This window comes from Quercus lobata, chromosome 8 (assembly GCF_001633185.2).
Source record: "Quercus lobata isolate SW786 chromosome 8, ValleyOak3.0 Primary Assembly, whole genome shotgun sequence".
Taxonomy (NCBI): Eukaryota; Viridiplantae; Streptophyta; class Magnoliopsida; order Fagales; family Fagaceae; genus Quercus; species Quercus lobata.
Window position 1 is genome coordinate 4,061,981 of NC_044911.1, and position 27,826 is coordinate 4,089,806.

At 34.9% G+C, this 27,826-nt stretch overlaps 5 protein-coding genes across 15 annotated transcripts in view; all 5 read left to right on the forward strand.

The window, feature by feature from the left end:
* LOC115955697 (nicotinamide/nicotinic acid mononucleotide adenylyltransferase-like) overlaps window positions 1-9,751 on the forward strand; it is a 31,435-nt gene extending 21,684 nt beyond the window's left edge. The window contains exons 8-10 of the mRNA XM_031073951.1: window positions 8,905-9,006; window positions 9,321-9,379; window positions 9,475-9,751. Of these exons, the coding sequence (XP_030929811.1) occupies window positions 8,905-9,006; window positions 9,321-9,379; window positions 9,475-9,547 (234 nt within the window). The 3' untranslated portion in view covers window positions 9,548-9,751. The remainder of the gene's footprint in view (window positions 1-8,904; window positions 9,007-9,320; window positions 9,380-9,474) is intronic.
* On the forward strand, window positions 1,951-12,596 carry LOC115955696 (nicotinamide/nicotinic acid mononucleotide adenylyltransferase-like). 4 transcript variants are annotated; one of them, XM_031073947.1, is made up of 6 exons: window positions 1,951-3,231; window positions 3,545-3,762; window positions 6,027-6,112; window positions 6,778-6,831; window positions 7,059-7,143; window positions 7,304-7,535. In XM_031073947.1, exons 2-6 carry the CDS (start codon window positions 3,717-3,719, stop codon window positions 7,348-7,350), a joined length of 318 nt encoding a protein of 105 aa, XP_030929807.1. In that variant the 5' UTR covers window positions 1,951-3,231; window positions 3,545-3,716; the 3' UTR covers window positions 7,351-7,535. The 4 variants fall into 4 exon arrangements, 2 of the variants coding, with proteins under 2 accessions (XP_030929807.1, XP_030929806.1); XR_004084183.1 differs by lacking the exons at window positions 6,027-6,112; window positions 6,778-6,831; window positions 7,059-7,143; window positions 7,304-7,535 and adding an exon at window positions 12,432-12,596 and having other exon boundaries at window positions 3,545-3,900; XR_004084182.1 differs by lacking the exons at window positions 6,778-6,831; window positions 7,059-7,143; window positions 7,304-7,535.
* On the forward strand, window positions 10,413-17,203 carry LOC115955695 (non-functional pseudokinase ZED1-like). 5 transcript variants are annotated; one of them, XR_004084181.1, is made up of 4 exons: window positions 10,413-11,593; window positions 11,751-11,877; window positions 12,899-12,957; window positions 13,046-17,118. XR_004084181.1 is itself a non-coding variant. In XM_031073944.1 (3 exons), the coding sequence occupies exons 1-2, from the start codon at window positions 10,730-10,732 to the stop codon at window positions 12,924-12,926; spliced, it is 1,176 nt and encodes a 391-aa protein (XP_030929804.1). In that variant the 5' UTR covers window positions 10,413-10,729; the 3' UTR covers window positions 12,927-12,957; window positions 17,178-17,203. The 5 variants fall into 5 exon arrangements, 4 of the variants coding, with proteins under 4 accessions (XP_030929804.1, XP_030929803.1, XP_030929802.1 ...); XM_031073944.1 differs by lacking the exon at window positions 13,046-17,118 and adding an exon at window positions 17,178-17,203 and having other exon boundaries at window positions 10,413-11,877; XM_031073943.1 differs by lacking the exon at window positions 13,046-17,118 and adding an exon at window positions 17,140-17,184 and having other exon boundaries at window positions 10,413-11,877.
* On the forward strand, window positions 14,585-19,746 carry LOC115956130 (nicotinamide/nicotinic acid mononucleotide adenylyltransferase-like). The gene is made up of 6 exons (XM_031074599.1): window positions 14,585-14,675; window positions 17,178-17,263; window positions 18,163-18,247; window positions 18,770-18,849; window positions 19,268-19,369; window positions 19,684-19,746. Exons 1-6 carry the CDS (start codon window positions 14,585-14,587, stop codon window positions 19,744-19,746), a joined length of 507 nt encoding a protein of 168 aa, XP_030930459.1.
* Window positions 19,684-26,834, forward strand: LOC115955698 (nicotinamide/nicotinic acid mononucleotide adenylyltransferase-like). Of its 4 annotated transcripts, none has more exons than XM_031073956.1 (8): window positions 19,684-19,742; window positions 23,953-24,038; window positions 24,641-24,724; window positions 24,929-25,013; window positions 25,535-25,614; window positions 26,033-26,134; window positions 26,446-26,504; window positions 26,597-26,831. In XM_031073956.1, the coding sequence occupies exons 2-8, from the start codon at window positions 24,006-24,008 to the stop codon at window positions 26,697-26,699; spliced, it is 546 nt and encodes a 181-aa protein (XP_030929816.1). In that variant the 5' UTR covers window positions 19,684-19,742; window positions 23,953-24,005; the 3' UTR covers window positions 26,700-26,831. The 4 variants fall into 4 exon arrangements, with proteins under 4 accessions (XP_030929816.1, XP_030929815.1, XP_030929814.1 ...); XM_031073955.1 differs by lacking the exon at window positions 19,684-19,742 and adding an exon at window positions 19,773-19,924 and having other exon boundaries at window positions 24,671-24,724; window positions 26,597-26,834; XM_031073954.1 differs by lacking the exon at window positions 19,684-19,742 and adding an exon at window positions 19,784-19,924 and having other exon boundaries at window positions 26,597-26,834.
* Window positions 26,835-27,826: the final 992 nt, after the last annotated feature.

The following is a 27,826-nucleotide window of genomic DNA, read 5'->3' on the forward strand; positions in this document are numbered from 1 at the left end:
CACATCCTTGTCTGTAGAGGACGAAAAGGAGGCGGACGGACTCCTATCTTCGCCGGGGCTCTCTTGGTCTTTATGACCGGACGGGTATACATTCTCGTATTCCGTCCCGTCACGAACCACCGACTGGTTACTTGACGCACTAGACATTTCCTACAATTGACGATAAAACCTAAGACTGACGGGTTTGAAATCATTGACGGGTATAGTAAGCCTAACAACAATGCATGGACAGAAATGTAAATTGGTTATATATTGAAGTACTTACCACACTTGGCGGATTAGGGGTGACGGTTGTTATAATCGGTAGATTCACGTCCACGACGGAGTGCTCTGACAAGGTTGACGGCTTCGCTCTGACAGTCGATTTCTTGTTAAAAATGTGAAAATGGAAGTAAGGCGCCTTATATATATATAGGAGATGCACGGAAGACGAAGCGACGCTTCGATCCTATACAACGGCCACTCAGAGATTGACACGTGGCAGGATTAATAAATGATGACAACTTGTCAGGGCACATCAACAAATTGTACCCTTCATGTAACCGTCAACTTGATGAATCTTCTTTTGACGGGTTGATCCGCTGGAACCGTCATACTATATTCCATAAATCCGTCAATCAGTTTAATCTTTCTTGGTCTCACGGACACCTTTCCGTCACAAAAATACCCGTCATGCCCCTACGTTAGGATTGTCACCCCATTGATCCTTTGACCCAAAAAACAGACGGATCATTGGGGTGAAGGGGGCAACTGAAGATGATAAAATATAGAGCCTGTTGGGCCTACCTTAATGGGCCTGACGGGTTGGGACTATTGGACCTGTGTGAAGATAGTCCCATGCGCTGTGAAAGCCCATCGCTGACAGACGCAGTATGGGCCCATGATCCAAAATCTCTATCGCCCAGAAAAAGCCCTAAAATCCAATAAGGGAAATCGTTGTTCACCACATTTTGGAGAATTGGTGTCATAGTCCCACATTGGAAAGATCTGGAGGTCAAAAGGAAAAGCCACCTCTCCAACACTATAAAAGGACTAACATTCTCGGGAATCGAGGTACGAAAAATTGACCCTCTTTAATGCTCTAGAGAAAAAGGGACGAATTCTGACTTGACCTTCGGAGAGTGTTTGGCCGGCACCACACCGGTGCTCTCTAAAGGTCTTCTTCCGTTCGTTCTTGGTGTGCAGGTTCGCTTTGAGTCGCGAGTACGGTGTGATTCATTGGTGACAATTCAACGTCATCACTTAGAGTGTGTTGTGGACAAAGTACCTTTTTTTTTTTTTTAATTTTTTTATAGTGTTTATCGAAAGATATGGTATTTGGTAATTTTTATGTTAAATTTGTTACAAAAAGCTAAAAGTTGGATTATTTTCAAAAAATTTTGAGGCAACAAACAAAAAACAAAAATTTTGACGACAATACTTTTTGGTTTCTATATTTTGGTCATATTTATAATTTGGTCTTTAAGTTTTTATAATTTTATTTTGATCTCTATATTTTTAAACTTGTTGTCCTTTTGGTCCCTATTACCATCTCATTTACAAAAAATGTTTAAGTAATAAATGGACTTATTTACAAAGAATGCCTAAGTAATAAATGGAATTCACTACAAGTTTGAAATTATTATTATTTTTTTAAGTGAGATGATGTCGGGATCAAAATATCAGTAAGTTTAAAAATATAAGAAAAAAAAAGTGAAGTGTTATAAAAAATTGAGGAACAAATTAAAAACAGAACAAAATAGAGGACCATAAAATAAATAAATAAAAGCAAATCCTACAGAAACCGTGCAGCCCTCCAAAGTCAACACACGGTATGGAATCTATGGATTGGCATTAAACGGCTAATGTGAAAGGAAAGCAAAAGGTATACTTTACTTCTGAAATTTAAATAAAAATAAATAAATAAAAACTAATAGAGGAATTCAGCTGCACTTGCACTATATAGTTTCGATGAAACCTCCTTTACAATAAAAATGCCCTCATTGTCATTCAGCTAGCAGAGTAGTAGTAGAGCAGAAACAAAAGAGAGCAAGGAAGGACGTTCCACATTCAAGCTATTATGCGCTGGAGTTGGTTCATGCCATTTCATCATTTCTTTATTAAAAGAAAGCAAAGAGAGAGAGCGTTTTATGAGAATGGAAGGCTGTTACTTGAGAAGCTGATTGCCTCTTGCAATGCCAAGCCTATTCCCATCCGTACCTTCTCCGCTCAACAGCTCCGCCAAGCAACCAACAACTTTTCTTCTGAACAGCTGGTAACGGGGTTCTCTATTCGGTACAAGGTTTCTCTTGAAGGACGAATTGTTCTCATTAAAAGTTCTTTTGTTCAAAATGCCAAGCCTATTCCCATCCGTACCTTCTCCCCTCAACAACTCCGCCAAGCAACCAACAATTATCCTCCTCAACATCTGGGAATTTATTGGTACAAGGGATCTCTTGAAGGACGAATTGTTCTCATTAAGCGTATAGATTATTTGGGCCGTATAGCCATCAATGATTTAGTGATTTCTGCACAAATGAGTGGTCACAGCAATGTATTAAAGCCCATAGGCTGTTGTCTCCACACTCCATATCCCTTTTTAGTGTTTGAATTTGCCGCCAATGGTTTCCTTTCTGATCGAATTTATGTCTCCCGTGTTACTGAACTACAACATGAGCCGATGGTGTGGGAGAGAAGGTTAAAGATTGCAAGGCAGATTGCTCATGCTCTTTCTTATCTCCATACTGCCTTCCCAAGACCTGTCATCCACATGGGTATACGAATGCGCTGTATCTTATTAGATGAACATGATGTTCCCAAATTGTCCAACTTTTATTTTTCTGTATCAATTCCTGAAGATGAAGCTGACGTGGAAGGTTTTAATGGCCTTCGATATTTAGGTTTCTGCGCCCCCGAGTTTGAAGCAACAGGCAAGGTAACTGAGAAAGCTGATGTATATGATTTTGGTCGGTTTCTTCTAGAACTTTTAACTGGAGAGGATTCTTGGCAAATATCTAGATTGACAATTGATAAAGATTCTAGTTTAGTAGCATACATACATAACCGTGCTCAAGGTAGTTGCATAAACGAGATTGTGGACCCTGCAATCTTGGCTGAAGATGGGGAAGGAGGTGCTAGTTTAGAGCATCAATTACAAGCTGTGGTGGACCTTGCCTTGACATGTACAGAGGAAGATCCACAAACAAGGCCAACTATGGTTGATGTCACCAAACAACTCAGACGGATTGAGAGGTTCGTTCCGTCAGTAATTATTTACTCACTTGATTTCATCCAATCATATGTTATAGATAAACAGATTCACATTATTGCATATCCAAATGTTTTAGGCATGACAACAAACAAAATTTACTCACTTGATTTTCAAACAAATGGCCATGGATGGAATTTAGAAAAGTTAAAAAAGCTAATTTGATGGAGAGCCATTTAATGACATTATTAAATCCCCATTGCTACTAAGAAGCAGGCCTAATAAACTGGTATGCATCTTAAGTAATAAAGGAGAATTCTCAATGAGATCAGCTAATGGTATTTCGCAATCACACAGGTTCACACAAACGGGTGAAGAGCTAGGGGGAAATTTGCAGAATTTAAAGCTTCTTGAGAGTGTTGAAGAGCATGCTTCTGCATAATTGAAAAGGAACGCTTCTAGTGATGAAATCCAAGCAGTGAACGAAGCCTCTGAAAGGCCTCTTGAAGTTTAATTGTGATGCAACTGAATGATGACAAAAGCTTGTATGGCAGTTTTAACCTGTAATTGGGAAGGTAAATTAAAAGTTTGGTGGGCCATGAAAATTCTGTGGGTTTCACCAATAGCAGTAGTAGTTCAGGCTATTTTTTTGGAGCATTTAGATTCTAAAGAGATGAAATTGCAGAAAGATATCATTATGGCAGACCCTTAATGTATGTACAAGCTCAGGAATTCCCTAACTAGATAACTAATCTGCTAACAGCTAGCCTAATTGATCACATGGTAAATGCTATTAAGCACGTGGGTTCTAACCAACATTACTTAGGCAACTATACAAGAGAGTTACAACCGATAGGGTAGTATATCAAGGCCACAAGACTAACTACCAATTAACATAACTTGTGCTTCACTGGCATGCTTGCTGTTACTGCCTAAGCTTTACTACTGCAGTCTCTAGACACTACTGTCTGCTGCATCCAGCTGCTTGATAGGCTACTCTTAACTGATTAGTTGAGCTATTCACTGCTACTATACTGAGTGAGATAGCTGCTTAGTTGCTAATTACATAGTTCACTGCATATCTTGATAAGCCATTGCATAACTCTTGTAAATGCATACCCTGCTGCTGCATCACTCAAGGCTTCTACTGAAGGCTGCTGTATAACAACTACCAGCAGCACCATTATTAAGTAGGCAGGGTAGACAGGGTCTTAACATATTTGGGACTATTATCGCTGTTCAAGCCTACTTAAGATTTTTTTTTAAAAACCTACTTCAAAATTGGTCCTCAAGTTAATGTTATTAATAAGTTGGGTTTTGAAAACAAAAAAAATGCAGGCTCTTTTTGGTAGATTCAATCGGTTGGATGTTTTTCATATTCACTCATCAAATTTCCTTGATGACCCCAATTCTGTTCTCATTAATTGGTAATCCGTCGAAGATTATTTTTTGATAGGTAGCAGAGCTGTTCTATTAATATTAAATAAATAAAAAACTTGATGTTCACAATGATGAAACACAAAGGATCAACAAAGTACAAGAATATCAAGCGAAAGATCTAAGAGAAGCTAGGAACTCAAAAACGGAAGAAAATTGTGTTAAACCCCAAGCTTTGGACCAATCAAAAAGAGTGATCCTTTAAAGATGTCTTACTATTTGTTTGTATAAGAATTGTTTTATTATTTTGGGCACTGTTCAGCCTTACTAGTACTTCACCCATTTTGTGGGAGGAAGAGATGCCATTTGTGCTAGGCTCATTGGCTAATTCGTGAATGTAGTTCTAAGTTACAGTTGACAAGATGTTGAGCCAATTGTTGAATAACAGCCATTGAAATGGAAAAAATTGATGCCCTCTCGGAAAGAACAAAACTCAGTGATTATTAAATATATAAGTGCAACTTAAATGTAAAACTCTGTTACTAATTGTTATAATAATGCATACATATTTATGCCTACTTCATTTCTTTAATGAAGTAGTCTTCTCTTAATACAGTTTTTCCTACTTAAAAAAAAAAAAAAAAAAAAAAATACATACATACTGGTTATGAAACTTGTAGCTGCGATACTTTGCTTATGAAATAGACTTGACAATTTATGTTGCACTGCATGTTATAAATACTATCAACTTTTATATCTAATCATGTTTAGATTTATATTATTTGTTAGTATTTAGACCTTGTTGATTTTGATTGGTTCATGGCAGTTAGATAAATAAAATCTATATCGGATGTACTAAGTTCTGAACTTAACTCATCATAATTACTAGTAGCATTACCTGCTAAGTCATTGTTTGAGCATTGCAAGAGTGTATTTTCAGATAATACTTTAGCAGATCTATTTGTTGTTTGAAGTGCCAGATATTATTTTATATGTATGAAACGAGAAACACTATAATAAAGTTGTACACCTCACTCTGTCTTCAATGAATTTGTCTTTGCGTAAATTGATTGAAGTATATGGTGGCCATTCCATTTTCTGAAAACTCACATGCCACTATCACTTGTTGTCTTGGGTTGGCTAATGAAGGTGCCTTTTGTTGAAAATTTGTTCTCAAAACAAGTAAAATTTACTTTCCTCTTTCATTTTAACTGTGGTGCCTCAGCAAGATGATATCTTTCTCCATTTATTGTAAATGAACCCTTCTTGGATATCATTTTTGACATGAATTCTGGCTAGTTTCATTCAGAAAGATCTCATTTTAAAATTCGTGTTCATGAATGGTGAAATTTGTGGAAAGTATTTTCTGTTCTATTTAAATGTATATATGAATTTGATGGAATGCATTATTTAGTTTTCATAGGTATAATGTTGATTTAATTACTTCCAATGTTGTTCTTAGAGCTGGCAAGAGATGCACTGAATGCAGAAGGCTATTGTGTTATTGGAGGTTATATGTCACCTGTTAATGATGCATACAAGAAAAGGGTATGTAGTTGCTTGTATCATATTGATAGAAATGTAATTTGTAGAGTAGCTTTTGTCAGCAAATGGATGTCTTTCACTTTTTACACGTTTCTTAAAACATTTCTCAAATTTTACACTTTTTACACGTTTCTCAAATGGCCTCTTTAGGAAATGAGTTACAAACCTCAATTTCTCCAGGACTTCTCATCAATTTCTATGCCTGAATTTGTAACTATCTAACAACCCTATCTTCCCCCAACCCACTGGGGTGGGGTTTCCCAATGCACACTATGTGCTCGGATAGAGAAATTAAAACTACCACACACACAAATATATCCAAACACAAACATTGAGAGGCACTTTCCAATTTAATTGGAATACTTATGTGTAACCTTATCCATTTGAGTGCTGCATTGTAGGGACTTTTTTTTTCCCCCTGCATGGCAGACAATGTTGATACTATTATCATTTGTCATGATTGATAGATATCTCATATCATCAGTCATGGGTTACTTGATTGAATTTGTTTCTATTAAGTTATTCTATGTTTTACTTATCACCATCCTGCCTGCCTTCATAAAGTGATATACCCCCTATCTTTCAGTGACCAAATATCAATATAGAGTAACAAAGTAGTAACTAGAGTTTTTTCGCTGGGCCATTTATCTGCTGAACATCGTCTACAGTTGTGTCATCTGGCGAGCAAAAGTTCTGAATTTGTAATGGTTGACCCATGGGAGGTAAATTACTCCCTCTCTCAAGTTCTTTCTTGTTTTTTTTTTTTTTTTTTTTTTTTTTTTTTTTTTTTTTTTGCAACTTAGAGCTGATGCTTGCTTGAATGGTACTTTGTTTCATTTTGATATAAATGTGTTCTCATCCTCAAGTGTAAAATTCTAGTGTGGTCTTATCTCATCATGTTTTGCATAGTTTGAAATTTAATTTTCGAAGTTCTAAACTCTTGTTACAGGCAAGACAAAGTACCTTCCAACGCTCTTTAACTGTTTTATCCAGAGTTAAGAGTATTTTATGCGAGAGTGGGCAGGTACCCAGAGGTATGTTTAGACAAAATGGTATCTTTTATTTGCTTTTGAGTGACTAGACTAAATAACTGTGATTACATTATCTAGAATCTTTTTCTTCTGCATATAAACACATATACAGATGAGCACTCGTGCACATTGACCAATAAAAATTGGATGGCTTTCATTTTAGGAGATTGGGTCAGGAATACCATCGGATTTCAAAGTAGCACGATCTAATTCAAAAATTTCGCCCAATTAAGCGCGTCAAGCATATTTTTTCACAGTAGCAGGATCACTATAACTGACTTCATTCAGTTCGCCACCATAGAACTCCACAGTTACACCTACTTGTTCGACACTATACTTCGACTGTACCCTTCGAAACGGAACATCGGCTCTAACAATACCGTCTCCGTCTACCACTATAGGGAGAGTGGGTGCTATGTGACTTGGATATGCCGAGTCATCCAGCACTTGAATTGCCTGACATGATAGGCTTTCAATGCCTGGGATGTCCATTCACTGTGGTGGCATAAACTCCTTGAGAGTTATTGAAAACTTAGACACGAGATCCATATATTCACTAGGTGAGTCTGAATTCCTTTACTCTTTCTTTGGTCTTTGCCCCCTGCCTACTTTATTCGGATCGTTCTGATGATGCTTATTCTTTTCTTTTTGATATAACCTCGTCTCAAGGGCCGCCTGCATAGCAATCAATCGTCCTTGGCGCTTCCTACTCCTTAGGCTAACACGGGTGCTCCATTCTTAGAGGTCTCCCCACAACGGGAAAGAAAGTGTGCCAAGTCTTCTACTTCAGGAACAGGTATAAAGAAATTCCTTTAAATAGCTTTCTAATTTTTTAGAAATAATTATTTCTATAATCTAATCTTTTATTTTATTATATATCTTTTATATTAATAATTTTATAGTAATAAAAAATTATTATTAAGAATAAATATATAAATAAATATATAAATAAGTATAAGGGTCTCTTGTTGAAAACACCCTTTAAAAAGGAGGCCTTTGTGGTTGGGTTCAACCAATGGGAGCGAAGGGATCTGGGGAAGGAGAGGGGAAATTCTACCCCTGGTGTGCAGCTTACTATCACCCTTAGTCCTTAGATTGAAAATATAGTAGTTTGTGTTACTGATTTTGACTATATATTTGTATTAATGACCTTGATTTATTATGTTTAATGAATTTCTTTTCTAACCTGGGTCATATTTATGTGTTTTCATTATTGGTTTAGGCAGAATGCTGAATAACATTAACTTGCTTTTCTCCTGCTTCTAGAATCCCTTAAGGTTATGCTTGTCTGCGGCTCTGATTTGCTCCAATCTTTTGGCATTCTTGGAGCCTGGATTCCATACCAAGTATGTACTCTCAACATGTATTGGTTCACACAAATTAGGCGCTTATATTAAGATAAATATTGCACTAAGTCTTTGATATGTGGATACTACTGTCATTTAATTATCTTTTGCTATAGAAGACAATGACATGATCGTGAAATTTGGATATATTTAGTTTTTTAGTTCATGTGAGTGTAAAAATGCCAGTTTCATAAAATGGTAGTGTGTAAGTTCAAGTAGAAAGATTTATTTAAATGTTTCTTAATATCAGGAGCATATACTTGAGCTGAAATGCATATTGTAAAATTAATCAGATGTTGAATTTCCTCGGTATGCCGATATGAAGTCTTTATGGGATATGGATCAAACCTTTTTGAATTGATCTATAATTAGTTGCCTTGGATTATAATGTTCTATAAATCTTGTTATTGTTCTCCAAGTCAGGACCATATGCAGAGATTATGGTGTGGTTTGCATTCGCAGAGAAGGACAAGATGTTGAGAAAATTATCTCTGATGATGAAATTTTGAATGAATTCAGGGTAATCAGAATATTTGAATTGTTCCCATGTTTCTTGATGTTTTTTCAACTTTGAATTGCAATATATATCATGTCCGTTGTTGTTTGCATATTGATTGTCCACATTTTTGCGATTGACCAAATTCTGGAAATCATCTGAAAAGGTTAAAACTGGTCCAAATTTTCCCATGTCTTCAGAATTTGAATCCTTTGTCTCAAAAGGAGCTTCACCCCAGTGGCTTTTATTGACTCAATTGTTTTAATTTATGGCTGCTTTACGATCCTTTGCTTGCTGGTCTACCCTAAACGTTACAACTCTAATATTGAATTTTTCAGGATAACATTAAAGTTGTGGATGAGCTTATACCAAACCAAATCAGATCAACAAGAGTAAGGTAAAAGTAAAGCATGTTTGTTTATTGCCAATATAAAGATAAATTTAACACTGAAGGTTTATTAAAAAAAAAAATTAAATTTATATGTATCTCAGGGACTGCATTTCAAGAGGGTCGTCGATAAAATATCTGACCGCAGATGAAGTGATTGATTATATAAGAGAATAGCATTTGTACCGGAACTCAGATGATAAGTGATGATCTCTTCAGCATCATTTATACTGTACATAATTGATCATCATCTGTAATAACCATAGCATAGGTTATATAGTGCCATGTGCCTAATTTATTTTAATTAATACTAGATAAATAACAGTGGCGACTCCAGGAATTTTTTGCAAGGTGTTCCTTAATGAAGCATAATTTTTTCTAGTAGCGGTTCCAGGAATTTTTCCTAAATTTATTGTTGTTTAGTTGTTTCATTAATTTGTTTGTCTTTTATAAACTATAATTTGTTATATTGTTGTTTCATTAATTATAAAATTATTAATTGTTTTTTTTATAGCAAAATTATTAATTGTTGCTTAGCCTAACATAATTTAATTTGTTTGTCTAATATAATGTATTTGTTAATTAAATTATTAATTATTGTTTATTAGTTGCTTTATCCAATTAATTATTGGTTAATTAATGTTCCAAACAAATAAAATTAATTAGCTCAACTAATTACTATGGTTGTTTGATACTTGGAATATCACACTATCACTTAACAAAAAAAAAGGAAAGTCAATAAATTGTACAGCACAAAAATATATAGGCAGTATAGCTTAAGTCTAAGTCTTAAAAAATAGGGATTTATTACATATTTTATGATCATTAGTTGAACTAATCAACTAATACATAGCACACAGCCATATTTATTAATTATTAGTTGCACACTTGCACAAGCACTATCACACAGCACATTTGCACAAGCACTATCACACAGCACATTTGCACTACCCCAGCCCCATGCCCCATCCACCACCTAATTCAACAGACAAGCATTAAATAATGATAGAGATATGTATTATTTATTCAAATAAATTAATTTGGATTAGGATTAAGAATAGTTTTATTGATAGATAATAGGTATTTTTTATTATTTATTTTTATCTATTTGGAAGTTTGTATAAATTCAAATGTTGACAATGAATAAAAATAGTCATGAATTTTTAAATAATAAGTTGTACGTCTGAACTTTCTTGAAGTGGTCTAGTCTATCAAACGTACACGAAACCTCCTGAAATGAATTTACAATAAAAATGCCCTCATGGTCATGTCATTCAGCTGACCCTCCATCCCTCACTAGCAGATTAGTAGAGCACAAAGAAAAAAGAGCAAGGAAGGACGTTCCACATTCAAGCCATTATGCGCTGGAATTGGTTCGCATCATATCATTTCTTTTTTAAAAGAATAGAGGAAAGAAAGCAAAGAGAGGAAAGAGAGAGATTGTTTTATGAGAATGGAAGCAAGTTACTTGAGAAGTTGATTGCCTCTTGCAATGCCAAGCCTATTCCCATCCGTACCTTCTCCGCTCAACAGCTTCGCCAAGCAACCAACAACTTTTCTTCTGAAAAGCTGGTAATGGGGTTCTCTATTTGGTACAAGGGTTCTCTTGAAGGACAAATTGTTCTCATTAAGGGTTCTTTTGTTCACAATGTCAAGCTTATTCCCATCCGTACCTTCTCCCCTCAACAACTCCGCCAAGCAACCAACAATTATCTTTCTCAACATCTGGGAATTTATTGGTACAAAGGTTCTCTTGAAGGACGAATTGTTCTCATTAAGCGTTTAGATAATTTGGCCTATATAGCCATCAATGATTTAGTGATTTCTGCACAAATGAGTGGTCACAGCAATGTATTAAGGCCCATAGGTTGTTGTCTCCACACTCGAATTCCCATTTTGGTGTTTGAATTTGCCGCCAATGGTTTACTTGCAGATCGAATTTATGTCTCCCGTGTTACTGAACTACAACATGAGCCGATGGTGTGGGAGAGCAGGTTAAAGATTGCAAGGCAGATTGCTCATGCTCTTTCTTATCTCCATACTGCCTTCCCTAGACCTGTCATCTACATGGCTATGGATCTGCACAGTATCTTATTAGATGAACATGATGTTCCCAAATTGTCCCACTTTCATTTTTCTGTATCAATTCCTGAAGGTGAAGTTGACGTGGACGCTCCTTTTCTTTCAACGTTCAAATCCCCCGAGTTTAAAACAGCAGGCAAGGTAACTGAGAAAGCCGATGTATATGATTTTGGTCGGTTTCTTCTGGAACTTTTAACTGGAGATGATTCTTTTAAAGATTCTACTTTCATAGCATACATACATAACTGTGCTCAAGGTAGTTGCATAAACGAGATTGTGGATCCTGCAATCTTGGCAGAAGGAGGTGCTAGTTTACAGCACCAATTACAAGCTGTGGTGGACCTTGCCTTGGCATGTACAGAGGAAGATCCACAAACAAGGCCAACTATGGTTGATGTCACCAAACAACTCAGGCGGATTGAGAGGTTTGTTCCATCACTAATTATTTACTCACTTGATTTCATCCAATCATATGTTATAGATAAACAGATTCACATTATTGCATATCCAAATGTTTTAGGCATGACAACAAACAAAATTTACTCACTTGATTTTCAAACAAATGGCCATGGATGGAATTTAGAAAAGTTAAAAAAGCTAATTTGATGGAGAGCCATTTAATGACATTATGAAATCCCCATTGCTACAAAGAAGCAGGCCTAATAAACTGGTATGCATCTTAAGTAATGAAGGAGAATTCTCTATGAGATCAGCTAATGGTATTTCACAATCACACGGGTTCACAAAAATGGGTGAAAAGCTTGGGGGAAATTTGCAGAATTTAAAGCTTCGTGAGAGTTTTGAAGAGCATGCTTTTGTATCATTGAAAAGGAATGCTTCTAGTGATGAAATCCAAGCAGTGAACGAAGCCTCTGAAAGGCCTCTTGAAGTTTAATTGTGATGCAACTGAATGATGACAGAGCTTGTATGGCAGTTTTAACCTGTCATTGGGAAGTTATCATTATGGTAGACCCTTAAGGTATGTATTGATGCTATAAGAATTGGAGGATAGGTTGTTATTGGCAAAGGAGTTTGATAATTGTTCTTTTGTTTGACTAAAAGGAATGCAAACTAAGTAGTTCATGCTCTTAGTAACTAGCTATGTATAGTGGTTTGTTGAGGGAAAAAAAGACTTTCGTATTGTTTATTTGGTTTGTAAATTTTCTTTTTCCAGAGTATATATGATTTCTCAATTTAGTTTGGCAAACCTTTTTCCTTTTGCAAAATAGTCTTAAATTTTGCAATTGACCAAATTCTGGAAATCATCTGAAAAGGTTAAAAGTGGTCCAAATTTTCCCATGTCTTCAGAATTTGAATCCTTTGTCTCAAAAGGAGCTTCACCCCAGTGGCTTTTATTGACTCAATTGTTTTAATTTATGGCTGCTTTACGATCCTTTGCTTGCTGGTCTACCCTAAACGTTACAACTCTAATATTGAATTTTTCAGGATAACATTGAAGTTGTGGATGAGCTGATACCAAACCAAATCAGCTCAACAAGAGTAAGGTAAAAGTAAAGCATATTTGTTTATTGCCAATATAAAGATGAATTTAACACTGAAGGTTTAAAAAAAAAAAAATTATATGTATCTCAGGGACTGCATTTCAAGAGGGTTGTCGATAAAATATCTGACTGCAGATGAAGTGATTGATTATATAAGAGAACAACATTTGTACCTGAACTCAGATGATAAGTGATGATCTCTTTAGCATAATATTATATTGTACATAATTGATCATCATCTGTAATAACCATAGCATCGGAATATAGTGCCATGTGCCTAATTTATTTTAATTAATACTGGATAAATAATGATAGAGATATGTATTATTTATTCAAATAAATTAGTTTGGAATGGGATTAAGAATAGTTTTGCTGATAGATAATGGGTATTTTTTATTATTTATTTTTATCTATTTGGAAGTTTGTATAAATTCAAATGTTGACAATGAATAAAAATAGTCATGAATTTTTAAATAATAGGCTGTACGTCTGAACTTTCTTGAAGTTCTTCTCAAAGAAATATATAATTGTTTGAAGTATAGTTGTGCTTAGATAAAGTGAGGCTGAAATGTTGTATGTAAGCAAATATGCTAAAGAGTTAAAAGAGAAAGTTGATGGTGGACAAACTCATCCTTAATCCTATGTGGTTCACTCTATGGTTATTGCTTTAAATCATGGCAAACTCACCCTTAATTTTATGTCATTGGCTCTATGGTAGTTGCCTTTTATCATCAAACCAAGACATCAATGGATGTCTCTTTGGTGAAGAGAGGATTCGATTCCAGTCCCCTATTCGATAACAAGAGACTTTACCAATCAAGTCAACTGGAACCCACTTCTTCTTTTTATTTGAATGGCTATGGTTTTATGGACATGGGTGATGATGGGTGTGGTGGGGTTTTTGATGATCTAACTCAGAATGCAAAATAGGTTATAATTAAAGACTTTAGCTTTAATATATTTTTTACCCATTTGGCTATGTTATTTGTCAAGTGAGGAACTAAATCAAGTACATGTGTTTAAGGTTTCGTGGGTTCAAAAACATTGGGTACATGTGTAACTTACCAATAAAAAGAAAAATAAAAGTGTTAAAGATTTAGATACTCTTGTTGATTTCTGGGGATTTATTGTGTGATAGTGAAGTACCATTGGCTCTTTGACTTTACTTCTTTTGTTTGCACTTGGAATCTCCTAGGATTTGTTTATAGTTTTGTATGCCTTTTAGAATTTTGTAGAACTTTTCCAAAGTCTTATTTGCAACATTTTAATAGAGAGAGAGGTGAATAATTTCATAAGTGGTAGGTTGCTGTAAGTGGTTGTGGATGGGCATACATGACTTGGTGCTTGTGCTCATTAGCCATGCTAGTAGTGGAGGCAGTGAGTGTAGTCTTGTCATATCTCTAAGGATTGATGGTGTATCAACTATTCTTATAATGGTTAGGATGTACATTCGGTGGAGCAGTGATGGTACCATGGCACATGGAGCATTGTTTGGTGGTGGTTGATATGAATTTGTATATGATAGGCGTCATGAATTTGGACTTGCTTATGGATTATTATTGTGGGTTAAATCATGTTTCGTTGAAGCATTAAGGGATTGGATTTTGGTACCTTGTTTGTTGATTCAGACATGGTTCTTGTGAATTCTCACCTATCTGCAGGTTACATGGGGCTGCTTGCAGTAAGGAGTGATGGTATAGAAGTGAAGAGAAGTTCAGATGGTATGCCATGTATGGCGGGGGGATGGGTAGTGTTGATGTTGGTAGTGGCAGGGTTATAGCAGCAGTTGTTGTGCTGTGATGGCTGGCTTCATTTAGGAAACTTAATGAATAAACTATTTTAGGTTAAACTTTAGTACAGACTAATGTGCCCAACAACAATTTATTACAAACTAAAATGTGCTTAGTATTTTGATAAGAACCTACTTCTAGTGGGAAAGTGAGCTCTAAAAGGGATAGCTGCTTTGAGGGAGCTTGGCCTCCAAGGACAAGAAAGATTTAGAGAGAATGAGGGAGAGAGAGAATTAGAGAAACGAGGGAACTTGCTTGTACTCTACTGTTATGATCCTTACAGCAGTGGCTGGCAGCTATTTAGGCTTGCCTTAATATGTACAAGCTCAGGAATTCCCTAACTAGATAACTGATCTGCTAACAGCTAGCCTAATTGATCACATGGTAAATGCTATTAAGGACGTGGGTTCTAGCTAACATTACTTAGGCAACTATACAAGAGAGTTACAACCAACAGACTAGTATATCAAGGCCACAAGACTAACTACCAACTAACATAACTAGTGCTGGACTGGCATGCTTGCTGTTACTGCCTAAGCTTTACTGCTGCAGTCTCTAGACACTACTGTCTGCTGCTTCCAGCTGCTTGATAGACTACTCCAACTGACTAGTTGAGCTCTTCACTGTTACTATACTGAGTGAGATAGCTGCTTAGTTGCTAATTACATAGTTCACTGCATATCTTGATAAGCCACATAACTCTTGTCAATGCATACCCTGCTGCTGCATCCCTCAAGGCTTCTACTGAAGGCTGCTGTATAACAACTACCAGCAGCACCAATATTAAGTAGGCAGGGTAGACAGGGTCCTAACATATTTGGGATTATTATGGCTGTTCAAGCCTACTTCAGAAATGCTTTTTCTTTTTAAAGCCAACTTCAGAAATTGGTCCTCAAGTTAATGTTATTAATAAGTTGGGTTTTGGAAACAAAAAAACTGCAGTCTCTTTTTGGTAGATTGAATTGGTTGGATGTTTTTCATTTCACTCATCAAATTTCCTTGATGATCCTGATTCTGTTCTCATTAATTGGTAATCGGTCGAAGATTATTTTTTGATAGGTAGCAGAGCTGTTCTATTAATATTAAATAAACAAAAACTTTATGTTCACAATGCTGAAACACAAAGGATCAACAAAGTACAAGAATATCAAGTGAAAGATCTAAGAGAAGCTAGGAACTCAAAAACGGAAGAACATTGTGTTAGACCCCAAGCTTTGGACCAATCAAAAAGAGTGATCTTTTAAAGATGTCTTACTATTTGTTTGTATAAGAATTATTTTATTATATTGGGCACTGTTCAGCCTTACTAGTACTTCATCGATTTTGCGGGAGGAAGAGATGCCATTTGTGCTAGGCTCATTGGCTAATTCGTGAATGTAGTTCTAAGTTACAGTTGACAATATGTTGAGCCAATTGTTGAATAACAGCCATTGAAGTGGAAAAAATTGATGCCCTCTTAGAAAGAATAAAACTCAGTGATTACTAAATATATAAGTGCAATTTAAATGTAGAACTCTGTTACTAATTTTTATAATAATACATGCATATTTATGCCTACTTCATTTCCTTAATGAAGCAGTCTTCTCTTAATACAGTTTTTCCTACTTATTACAAAAATTTTTTTACATACATACTGGTTATGAAACTTGTAGCTGCGATACTTTGCTTATGAAATAGACTTGATGATGTATGTTGCACTGCATGTTACCAATACTATCAACTTATATATCTAATCATGCTCAGATTTATATTATCTGTTAGTATTTAGACCTTGTTGATTTTGATGGGTTCATGGCAGTTAGATAAATAAAATCTATATTGGATGTACTAAGTTCTGTACTTAACTCATCATAATTACTAGCATTACCTGCTAAGTCATTGTTTGAGCATTGCAAGAGTGTATTTTCAGATAATAATTTAGCAAATCTATTTGTTGTTTGAAGTGCCAGATATTATTTTATATGTATGAAATGAGAAACACTATAATAATGTTGTACACCTCACACTGTCTTCAATGAAATTGTATTTGCGTAAATTGATTGAAGTATACGGTGGCCATTCCTTCTTCTGAAAACTCACTTGCTGAGATCGCTATCACTTGTTATCTTGGGTTGGATGAAGGTGCTTGTTGTTGAAAATTTGTTCTCAAAACAAGTAAAATTTACTTTCCTCTTTCATTTTAACTGTGGTGCCTCAGCAAGATGATATCTTTCTCCGTTTATTGTAAATGAACCCTTCTTGGATATCATTTTTTACCTGAATTCTGGCTAGTTTCATACAGAAAGATCTCATTCTAAAATTCGTGTTCATGAATGGTGAAATTTGTGGAAAGTATTTGCTGTTCTATTTAAATGTATATATGAATTTGATGGAATGCATTATTATGTTTTCATAGGTATAATGTTGATTTGATTACTTACAATGTGTTCTTAGAGCTGGCAAGAGATGCGCTGAATGCAGAAGGCTATTGTGTTATTGGAGGTTATATGTCACCTGTTAATGATGCATACAAGAAAAGGGTATGTAGTTGCTTGAATCATATTGATAGAAATGTAATTTGTAGAGTAGCCTTTGTCAGCAAATGGATGTCTTTCACTTTTTACACATTTCTTGAAACATTAAATTAAATGGCCTCTTTAGGAAGTGAGTTACAAACCTCAATTTCTCCAGGACTTCTCATCAATTTCTATGCCTGAATTTGTAATTATCTGACAACCCTAACTCCCCCCAACCCACTGGGGTGGGGTTTCCCAATGCACACTATGTGCCGGGATAGAGAAATTAAAACTACTACACACACAAATATATCCAAACACAAACATTGAGAGGCACTTTCCATTTTAATTGGAGTACTTATGTGTAACCTTATCCATTTGAGAGTGCTGCCTTGTAGGGACCTTTTTTTTCCTGCATGGCAGAAAATGTTGATACTGTTATCATTTGTCATGATTGATAGATATCTAATATCATCACTCATGGGTTACTTGATTGAGTTTGTTTCTATTAAGTTATTCTATGTTTTAGTTATCACCGTCCTGCCTTCATAAAGTTATATACCCCCTATCTTTTAGTGACCAAATATCAATATGGTGTAACAAAGCAGTAACTAGAGTTTTTTTGCAGGGCCTTTTATCTGCTGAACATCGTCTACAGTTGTGTCATCTGGCGAGCAAAAGTTCTGAATTTGTAATGGTTGACCCATGGGAGATAAATTACTCCGTCTCTCAAGTTCTTTTTTTTTTTTTTTTTTTTTTTTGGGGTGCAATTTAGAGCTTATGCTTGCTTGAATATAGTACTTTGTTTCATTTTGATATAAATGTGTTCTCATCCTCAAGTGTAAAATTCTACTGTAGCCTTATCTCATCATGTTTTGCATAGTTTGAAATTTAATTTTTGAAGTTCTAAACTCTTGTTACAGGCAAGACAAAGTACCTTCCAACGCTCTTTAATTGTTTTATCCAGAGTTAAGAGTATTTTTTGCGAGAGTGGGCAGGTACCTAGTGGTATGTTTAGACAAAATGGAATCTTTTATTTGCTTTTGAGTGACTAGACTAAATAACTGTGATTACATTATCTTGAATCTTTTTCTTCTGAAATAAACACATATACGGATGAGCACTTATGCACATTCACAAATAAAAATTGGATGGCTTTCATTTTAGGAGATTGGGTTAGGAATGCTTTGTCATTTTATATTTGGATTTGTATTGGGGGGGGGGGGGGGGGGTCTGTTGTTGAAAACACCCTTTGAAAGGGAGGCCTTCACAGTTGGGTTCAACCAATGGAAGTGAAGGGATCTGGGGAAGGAGAGGGAAAATTCTACCCCTGGTTGGCAGCTTACTGTCACCCTTAGTCCTTAGATTGAAAATATATTAGTTTGTGTTACTGATTTTGACTATATATTTGTATCAATGACCTTGATTTATTATGTTTAATGAATTTCTTTTCTAACCTGGGTCATATTTATGTGTTTTCATTGTTGCTTTAGGCAGAATAACATTAACTTGCTTTTCTCCTGCTTCTAGAATCCCTTAAGGTTATGCTTGTCTGCGGTTCTGATCTGCTCCAATCTTTTGGCATTCCTGGAGCCTGGATTCCAGACCAAGTATGTACTCTCAACATATATTGGTTCACACAAATTAGGCGCTTATAATAAGATAAATATTTCACTAAGTCCTTGATATGGGGATACTACTGTCATTTAATTCTCTTTTGCTATAGAAGACAATGACATGATCGTGAAATTTATATATATTTAGTTTTTTAGTTCATCTGAGTGTAAAAATGCCAGTTTCATAAAATGGTAGTGTGTAAGTTCAAGTAGAAAGATTTATTTAAATGTTTCTTAATATCAGGAGCATATACTTGAGCTGAAATTTATATTGTAAAATTAATCAGATGTTGAATTTCCTCGGTATGTGGATATGAAGTCTTTATGGGATATGGATCAAACCTTTTTGAATTGATCTATAATTAGTTGCCTTGGATTATAATGTTCTATAAATCTTGTTATTGTTCTCCAGGTCAGGACCATATGCAGAGATTATGGTGTGGTTTGCATTCGCAGAGAAGGACAAGATGTTGAGAAAATTATCTCTGATGATGAAATTTTGAATGAATTCAGGGTAATCAGAATATTTGAATTGTTCCCATGTTTCTTGATGTTTTTTCAACTTTGAACTGCAATATATATCATGTCCGTCGTTGTTTGCATATTGATTGTCCACATTTTTGCAATTGACCAAATTCTGGAAATCATCTGAAAAGGTTAAAAGTGGTCCAAATTTTCCCATGTCTTCAGAATTTGAATCCTTTGTCTCAAAAGGAGCTTCACCCCAGTGGCTTTTATTGACTCAATTGTTTTAATTTATGGCTGCTTTACGATCCTTTGCTTGCTGGTCTACCCTAAACGTTACAACTCTAATATTGAATTTTTCAGGATAACATTAAAGTTGTGGATGAGCTTATACCAAACCAAATCAGCTCAACAAGAGTAAGGTAAAAGTAAAGCATATTTGTTTATTGCCAATATAAAGATGAATTTAACACTAAAGGTTTAAAAAAAAAAAAAATTTATATGTATCTCAGGGATTGCATTTCAAGAGGGTTGTTGATAAAATATCTAACTGTAGATGAAGTGATTGATTATATAAGAGAACAGCATTTGTACCTGAACTCAGATGATAAGTGATGATCTCTTCAGCATCATATTATACTGTACATAATTGATCATCATCTGTAATAACCATAGCATCGGAATATAGTGCCATGTGCCTAATTTATTTTAATTAATACTGGATAAATAATGATAGAAATATGTATTATTTATTCAAATAAATTAGTTTGGATTGGGATTAAGAATAGTTTTGTTGATAGATAATAGGTATTTTTTATTATTTATTTTTACCTATTTGGAAGTTTGTATAAATTCAAATGTTGACAATGAATAAAAATAGCCATGAATTTTTAAATAATAGGCTGTACGTCTGAACTTTCTTGAAATTCTTCTCAAAAACATATATAATTGTTTGAAGTATAGTTGTGCTTAGATAAAGTGAGGCTGAAATGCTGTATGTAAGCAAATATGCTACAGAGTTAAAAGAGAAAGTTGATGGTGGACAAACTCATCCTTAATCCTATGTGGTTCACTCTATGGTTATTGCTTTAAATCATGGCAAACTCACCCTTAATTTTATGTCGTTGGCTCTATGGTAGTTGCCTTTTATCATCAAATCAAGACATCAATGGATGTCTTTTTGGTGAAGAGAGGATTCGACTCCAGTCCCCTATTCGATAACAAGAGACTTTACCAATCGAGTCAACTAGAACCCACTTTTTCTTTTTATTTGAATGGCTATGGTTTTAGGGACATGGGTGATGATGGGTGTGGTGGGGTTTTTGATGATCTAACTCAGAGTGCAAAATGGGTTATAATTAAAGACTTTAGCTTTAATATATTTTTTACCCATTTGGCTATGTTATTTGTCAAGTGAGGAACTAAATTAAGTACATGTGTTTAAGGTTTCGTGGGTTCAAAAACATTGGGTACATGTGTAACTTAACAATAAAAAGAAAAATAAAAGTGTTAAAGATTTAGATACTCTTGTTGATTTCTGGGGATTTATTGTGTGATAGTGATGTACCATTGGCCCTTTGACTTTACTTCTTTTGTTTGCACTTGGAATCTCATAGGATTTGTTTATAGTTTTGTATGCCTTTTAGAATTTTGTAGAACTTTTCCATAGTCTTATTTGCAACATTTTATAGAGAGAGAGGTGAATAATTTCATAAGTGGTAGGTTGCTGTATGTGGTTGTGGATGGGCATACATGACTTGGTGCTTGTGCTCATTAGCCATGCTAGTAGTGGAGGCAGTGAGTGTAGTCTTGTCATAACTCTATGGATTGATGGTGTATCAACTATTCTTATAATGGTTAGGATGTACATTCGGTGGAGCAGTGATGGTACCATGGCACATGGAGCATTGTCTGGTGGTGGTTGATATGAATTTGTATATGATAGGCGTCATGAATTTGGACTTGCTTATGGATTATTATTGTGGGCTAAATCATGTTTCGTAGAAGCATTAAGGGATTGGATTTTGGTACCTTGTTTGTTGATTCAGACATGGTTCTTGTGAATTCTCACCTATCTGCAGGTTACATGGGGCTGCTTGCAGTAAGGAGTGATGGTAGAGAAGTGAAGAGAAGTTCAGATGGTATGCCATGTATGGCGGGGGGATGGGTAGTGTTGATGTTGGTAGTGGCAGGGTTATAGCAGCAGTTATTGTGCTCTGATGGCTGGCTTCATTTAGGAAACTTAATGAATAAACTATTTTAGGTTAAACTTTAGTACAGACTAATGTGCCCAACAACAATTTATTACAAACTAAAATGTGCTTATTATTTTGATAAGAACCTACGTCTAGTGGGAAAGTGAGCTCTAAAAGGGATAGCTGCTTTGAGGGAGCTTGGCCTCCAAGGACAAGAAAGATTTAGAGAGAGAGAATTAGAGAAAAGAGGGAACTTGCTTGTACTTTACTGTTATGATCCTTACAGCAGTGGCTGGCAGCTATTTAGGCTTGCCTTAATATGTACAAGCTCAGGAATTCCCTAACTAGATAACTAATCTGCTAACAGCTAGCCTAATTGATCACATGGTAAATGCTATTAAGCATGTGGGTTCTAACTAACATTACTTAGGCAACTATACAAGAGAGTTACAACCAATAGACTAGAATATCAAGGCCACAAGACAAACGACCAACTAACATAACTAGTGTATCACCGGCATGCTTGCTGTTACTGCCTAAGCTTTACTGCTGCAGTCTCTAGACACTACTGTCTGCTGCTTCCAGCTGCTTGAAAGACTACTCTAACTGATTAGTTGAGCTTTTCACTGTTACTATACTGAGTGAGATAGCTGCTTAGTTGCTAATTACATAGTTCACTGCATATCTTGATAAGCCACATAACTCTTGTCAATGCATACCCTGCTGCTGCATCCCTCAAGGCTTCTACTGAAGGCTGCTGTATAACAACTACCAGCAGCACCAATATTAAGTAGGCAGGGTAGACAGGGTCTTAACATATTTGGGACTATTATGGCTGTTCAAGCCTACTTCAGAAATGCTTTTTTTATTTTTATTTTTATTTTTTTAATTTAAGCCAACTTCAAAAATTGGTCCTCAAGTTAATGTTATTAATAAGTTGGGTTTTGGCAACAAAAAAACTGCAGTCTCTTTTTGGTAGATTCAATTGGTTGGATGTTTTTCATTTCACTCATCAAATTTCCTTGATGATCCTGATTCTGTTCTCATTAATTGGTAATCCATCAAAGATTATTTTTTGATAGGTAGCAGAGCTGTTCTATTAATATTAAATAAACAAAAACTTTATGTTCACAATGTTGAAACACAAAGGATCAACAAAGTACAAGAATATCAAGTGAAAGATCTAAGAGAAGCTAGGACCTCAAAAACGGAAGAACATTGTGTTAGACCCCAAGCTTTGGACCAATCAGAAAGAGTGATCTTTTAAAGATGTCTTACTATTTGTTTGTATAAGAATTATTTTATTATATTGGGCACTGTTCAGCCTTACTAGTACTTCATCTATTTTGTGGGAGGAAGAGATGCCATTTGTGCTAGGCTCATTGGCTAATTCGTGAATGTAGTTCTAAGTTACAGTTGACAAGATGTTGAGCCAATTGTTGAATAACAGCCATTGAAGTGGAAGAATAAAACTCAGTGATTACTAAATATATAAGTGCAACTTAAATGTAGAACTCTGTTACTAATTTTTATAATAATACATGCATATTTATGCCTACTTCATTTCTTTAATGAAGCAGTCTTCTCTTAATACAGTTTTTCCTACTTATAAAAAAAAAAAAATACATACATACTGGTTATGAAACTTGTAGCTGCAATACTTTGCATATGAAATCGACTTGACAATTTATGTTGCACTGCATGTTATAAATACTATCAACTTATATATCTAATCATGCTTAGATTTATATTATCTGTTAGTATTTACATCTTGTTGATTTTGATTGGTTCATGGCAGTTAGATAAATAAAATCTATATTGGATGTACTAAGTTCTGAACTTAACTCATCATAATTATTAGCATTACCTGCTAAGTCATTGTTTGAGCATTGCAAGAGTGTATTTTCAGATAATAATTTAGCAGATCTATTTGTTGTTTGAAGTGCCAGATATTATTTTATATGTATGAAATGAGAAACACTATAATAATGTTGTACACCTCACACTGTCTTTAATGAAATTGTATTTGCGTAAATTGATTGAAGTATACAGTGGCCATTCCTTCTTCTGAAAACTCACATGCTGAGATTGCTATCACTTGTTATCTTTGGTTGGCTAATGAAGGTGCTTGTTGTTGAAAATTTGTTCTCAAAACAAGTAAAATTTACTTTCCTCTTTCATTTTAACTGTGGTGCCTCAGCAAGATGATATCTTTCTCCACTTATTGTAAATGAACCCTTCTTGGATATCATTTTTGACCTGAATTCTGGCTAGTTTCATACAGAAAGATCTCATTCTAAAATTCGTGTTCATGAATGGTGAAATTTGTGGAAAGTATTTGCTGTTCTATTTAAATGTATATATGAATTTGATGGAATGCATTATTAAGTTTTCATAGGTATAATGTTGATTTGATTACTTACAATGTTCTTCTTAGAGCTGGCAAGAGATGCGCTGAATGCAGAAGGCTATTGTGTTATTGGAGGTTATATGTCACCTGTTAATGATGCATACAAGAAAAGGGTATGTAGTTGCTTGTATCATATTGATACAAATGTAATTTGTAGAGTAGCCTTTGTCAGCAAATGGATGTCTTTCACTTTTTACACATTTCTTGAAACATTAAATTAAATGTTCTCTTTAGGAAGTGAGTTAAAAACCTCAATTTCTCCAGGATTTCTCATCAATTTCTATGCCTGAATTTGTAATTATCTAACAACCCTAACTCCCCCCAAGCCACTGGGGTGGGGTTTCCCAATGCACACTATGTGCCGGGATAGAGAAATTAAAACTACTACACAAACAAATATATCCAAACACAAACATTGAGAGGCACTTTCCAATTTAATTGGAGTACTTATGTGTAACCTTATCCATTTGAGTGCTGCCTTGTAGGGACTTTTTTTTTCCTGCATGGCAGAAAATGTTGATACTGTTATCATTTGTCATGATTGATAGATATCTCATATCATCACTCATGGGTTACTTGATTGAGTTTGTTTCTGTTAAGTTATTCTATGTTTTAGTTATCACCATCCTGCCTTCATAAAGTTATATACCCCCTATCTTTCAGTGACCAAATAGCAATATGGTGTAACAAAGCAGTAACTAGAGTTTTTTCGCAGGGCCTTTTATCTGCTGAACATCGTCTACAGTTGTGTCATCTGGCGAGCAAAAGTTCTGAATTTGTAATGGTTGACCCATGGGAGGTAAATTACTCCCTCTCTGAAGTTCTTTTTTTTTTTTTTTTTGGGTTGCAATTTAGAGCTTATGCTTGCTTGAATATAGTACTTTGTTTCATTTTGATATAAATGTGTTCTCATCCTCAAGTGTAAAATTCTACTGTGGCCTTATCTCATCATGTTTTGCATTGTTTGAAATTTAATTTTTGAAGTTCTAAACTCTTGTTACAGGCAGGACAAAGTACCTTCCAACGCTCTTTAACTGTTTTATCCAGAGTTAAGAGTATTTTATGCGAGAGTGGGCAGGTACCCAGAGGTATGTTTAGACGAAATGGTATCTTTTATTTGCTTTTGAGTGACTAGACTAAATAACTGTGATTACATTATCTTGAATCTTTTTCTTCTGATATAAACACATATACGGATGAGCACTCATGCACATTCACAAATAAAAATTGGATGGCTTTCATTTTAGGAGATTGGGTCAGGAATGCTTTGTCATTTTATATTTGGATTTGTATTGGGGGGGGGGGGGGGGGTCTGTTGTTGAAAACACCCTTTAAAAGGGAGGCCTTCGCAGTTGGGTTCAACCAATGGAAGTGAAGGGATCTGGGGAAGGAGAGGGAAAACTCTACCCCTGGTTGGCAGCTTACTATCACCCTTAGTCCTTAGATTGAAAATATATTAGTTTGTGTTACTGATTTTGACTATATATTTGTATCAATGACCTTGATTTATTATGTTTAATGAATTTCTTTTCTAACCTGGGTCATATTTATGTGTTTTCATTGTTGCTTTAGGCAGAATAACATTAACTTGCTTTTCTCCTGCTTCTAGAATCCCTTAAGGTTATGCTTGTCTGCGGTTCTGATCTGCTCCAATCTTTTGGCATTCCTGGAGCCTGGATTCCAGACCAAGTATGTACTCTCAACATATATTGGTTCACACAAATTAGGCGCTTATAATAAGATAAATATTTCACTAAGTCCTTGATTTGGGGACACTACTGTCATTCAATTCTCTTTTGCTATAGAAGACAATGACATGATCGTGAAATTTGGATATATTTAGTTCTTTAGTTCATGGGAGTGTAAAAATGCCAGTTTCATAAAATGATAGTGTGTAAGTTCAAGTAGAAAGATTTATTTAAATGTTTCTTAATATCAGGAGCATATTCTTGAGCTGAAATGCATATTGTAAAATTAATCAGGTGTTGAATTTCCTCGGTATGCAGATATGAAGTCTTTATGGGATATGGATCAAACCTTTTTGAATTGATCTATAATTAGTTGCCTTGGATTATAATGTTCTATAAATCTTGTTATTGTTCTCCAGGTCAGGACCATATGCAGAGATTATGGTGTGGTTTGCATTCGCAGAGATGGACAAGATGTTGAGAAAATTATCTCTGATGATGAAATTTTGAATGAATTCAGGGTAATCAGAATATTTGAATTGCTCCCATGTTTCTTGATGTTTTTCAACTTTGAACTGCAATATATATCATGTCCGTCGTTGTTTGCATATTGATTGTCCACATTTTTGCAATTGACCAAATTCTGGAAATCATCTGAAAAGCTTAAAGTGGTCCAAATTTTCCCATGTCTTCAGAATTTGAATCCTTTGTCTCAAAAGGAGCTTCACCCTAGTGGCTTTTATTGACTCAATTGTTTTAATTTATGGCTGCTTTACGATCCTTTGCTTGCTGGTCTACCCTAAATGTTACAACTCTAATATTGAATTTTCAGGATAACATTAAAGTTGTGGATGAGCTTATACCAAACCAAATCAGCTCAACAAGAGTAAGGTAAAAGTAAAGCATATTTGTTTATTGCCAATATAAAGATGAATTTAACACTGAAGGTTTAAAAAAAAAAAAAAAAATTATATGTATCTCAGGGACTGCATTTCAAGAGGGTTGTCGATAAAATATCTAACCGCAGATGAAGTGATTGATTATATAAGAGAACAGTATTTGTACCTGAACTCAGATAATAAGTGATGATCTCTTCAGCATCATATTATACTGTACATAATTGATCATCATCTGTAATAACCATAGCATAGGTTATATAGTGCCATGTGCCTAATTTATTTTATGAGATATGTATTATTTATTCAAATAATTTAGTTTAGATTAGGATTAATAATAGTTTTATTGATAGATGATAGGTATTTATTATTATTTATTTTTATCTATTTGGAAGTTTGTATAAATTCAAATGTTGACAATGAATAAAAATAGTCATGAATTTTTAAATAATAGGTTGTACGTCTGAACTTTCTTGAAGTGGTCTAGTCTATCAAATTGGAGGGCTTGGTTTTCTCGAAACAACCAATATAAACTGTGTTCATAGCTCATGGTATCTTTCAAGTAAAAAAGTCTTGTTTGAATGCATGCAATAAATGTGTTTGAAATTGGAAGTCCACTTTTTGAATTTTTTGGTCATGAGGTTTTTACTACAATTCCGTGCAAGCTAACTGGACTTGACTAGTATTACAAGCCTTCTCGAGGGCATCCCATTCAAGAAATTATTTGATATGATGGAATGTGATCCTCCCAATTAATACAATTCAACTATTATGGATTTCTTTTAAAGCAACTATGGTGGATTTTAGTGACTGTAAGAGCATTTTTGTAAGGTGTTTTATAAATATTCTCTTTTGATACTAAAAAGTCTACTTTATTATTTTAGGACATCATTTTACAAAACTCTCTACATCATATATTCTATTATTCGATTCCATATATTAAGATAATATATACAATGCATTAAAAAAACCAACAATATATAAAAATACAAAATAAAAACCCACCACTCCCACCGCCCAACATCCTACCTCACTAGTTACCACCGTCCATCACCCCACAACCCACCATCAAAGATACCAAAACCATCACATAAACACCCAAAATCAAACCCACCACAACTCAGAACAAAAACCATTACCTTAGTGGTTAATTGGCGATACTTTCAGCGAATCGGTGACATCAAAATACAAACCCAATAAGTTGAGATGTTAGACGAAGTAGTAATGCTTTTCTCTGAGATGAACTAAACCGAACCAAGTAGCTTCAATGTATGAGATAGAATAGAGAGGAGAGAGCGAAAAAACAGGAAAAAAAAA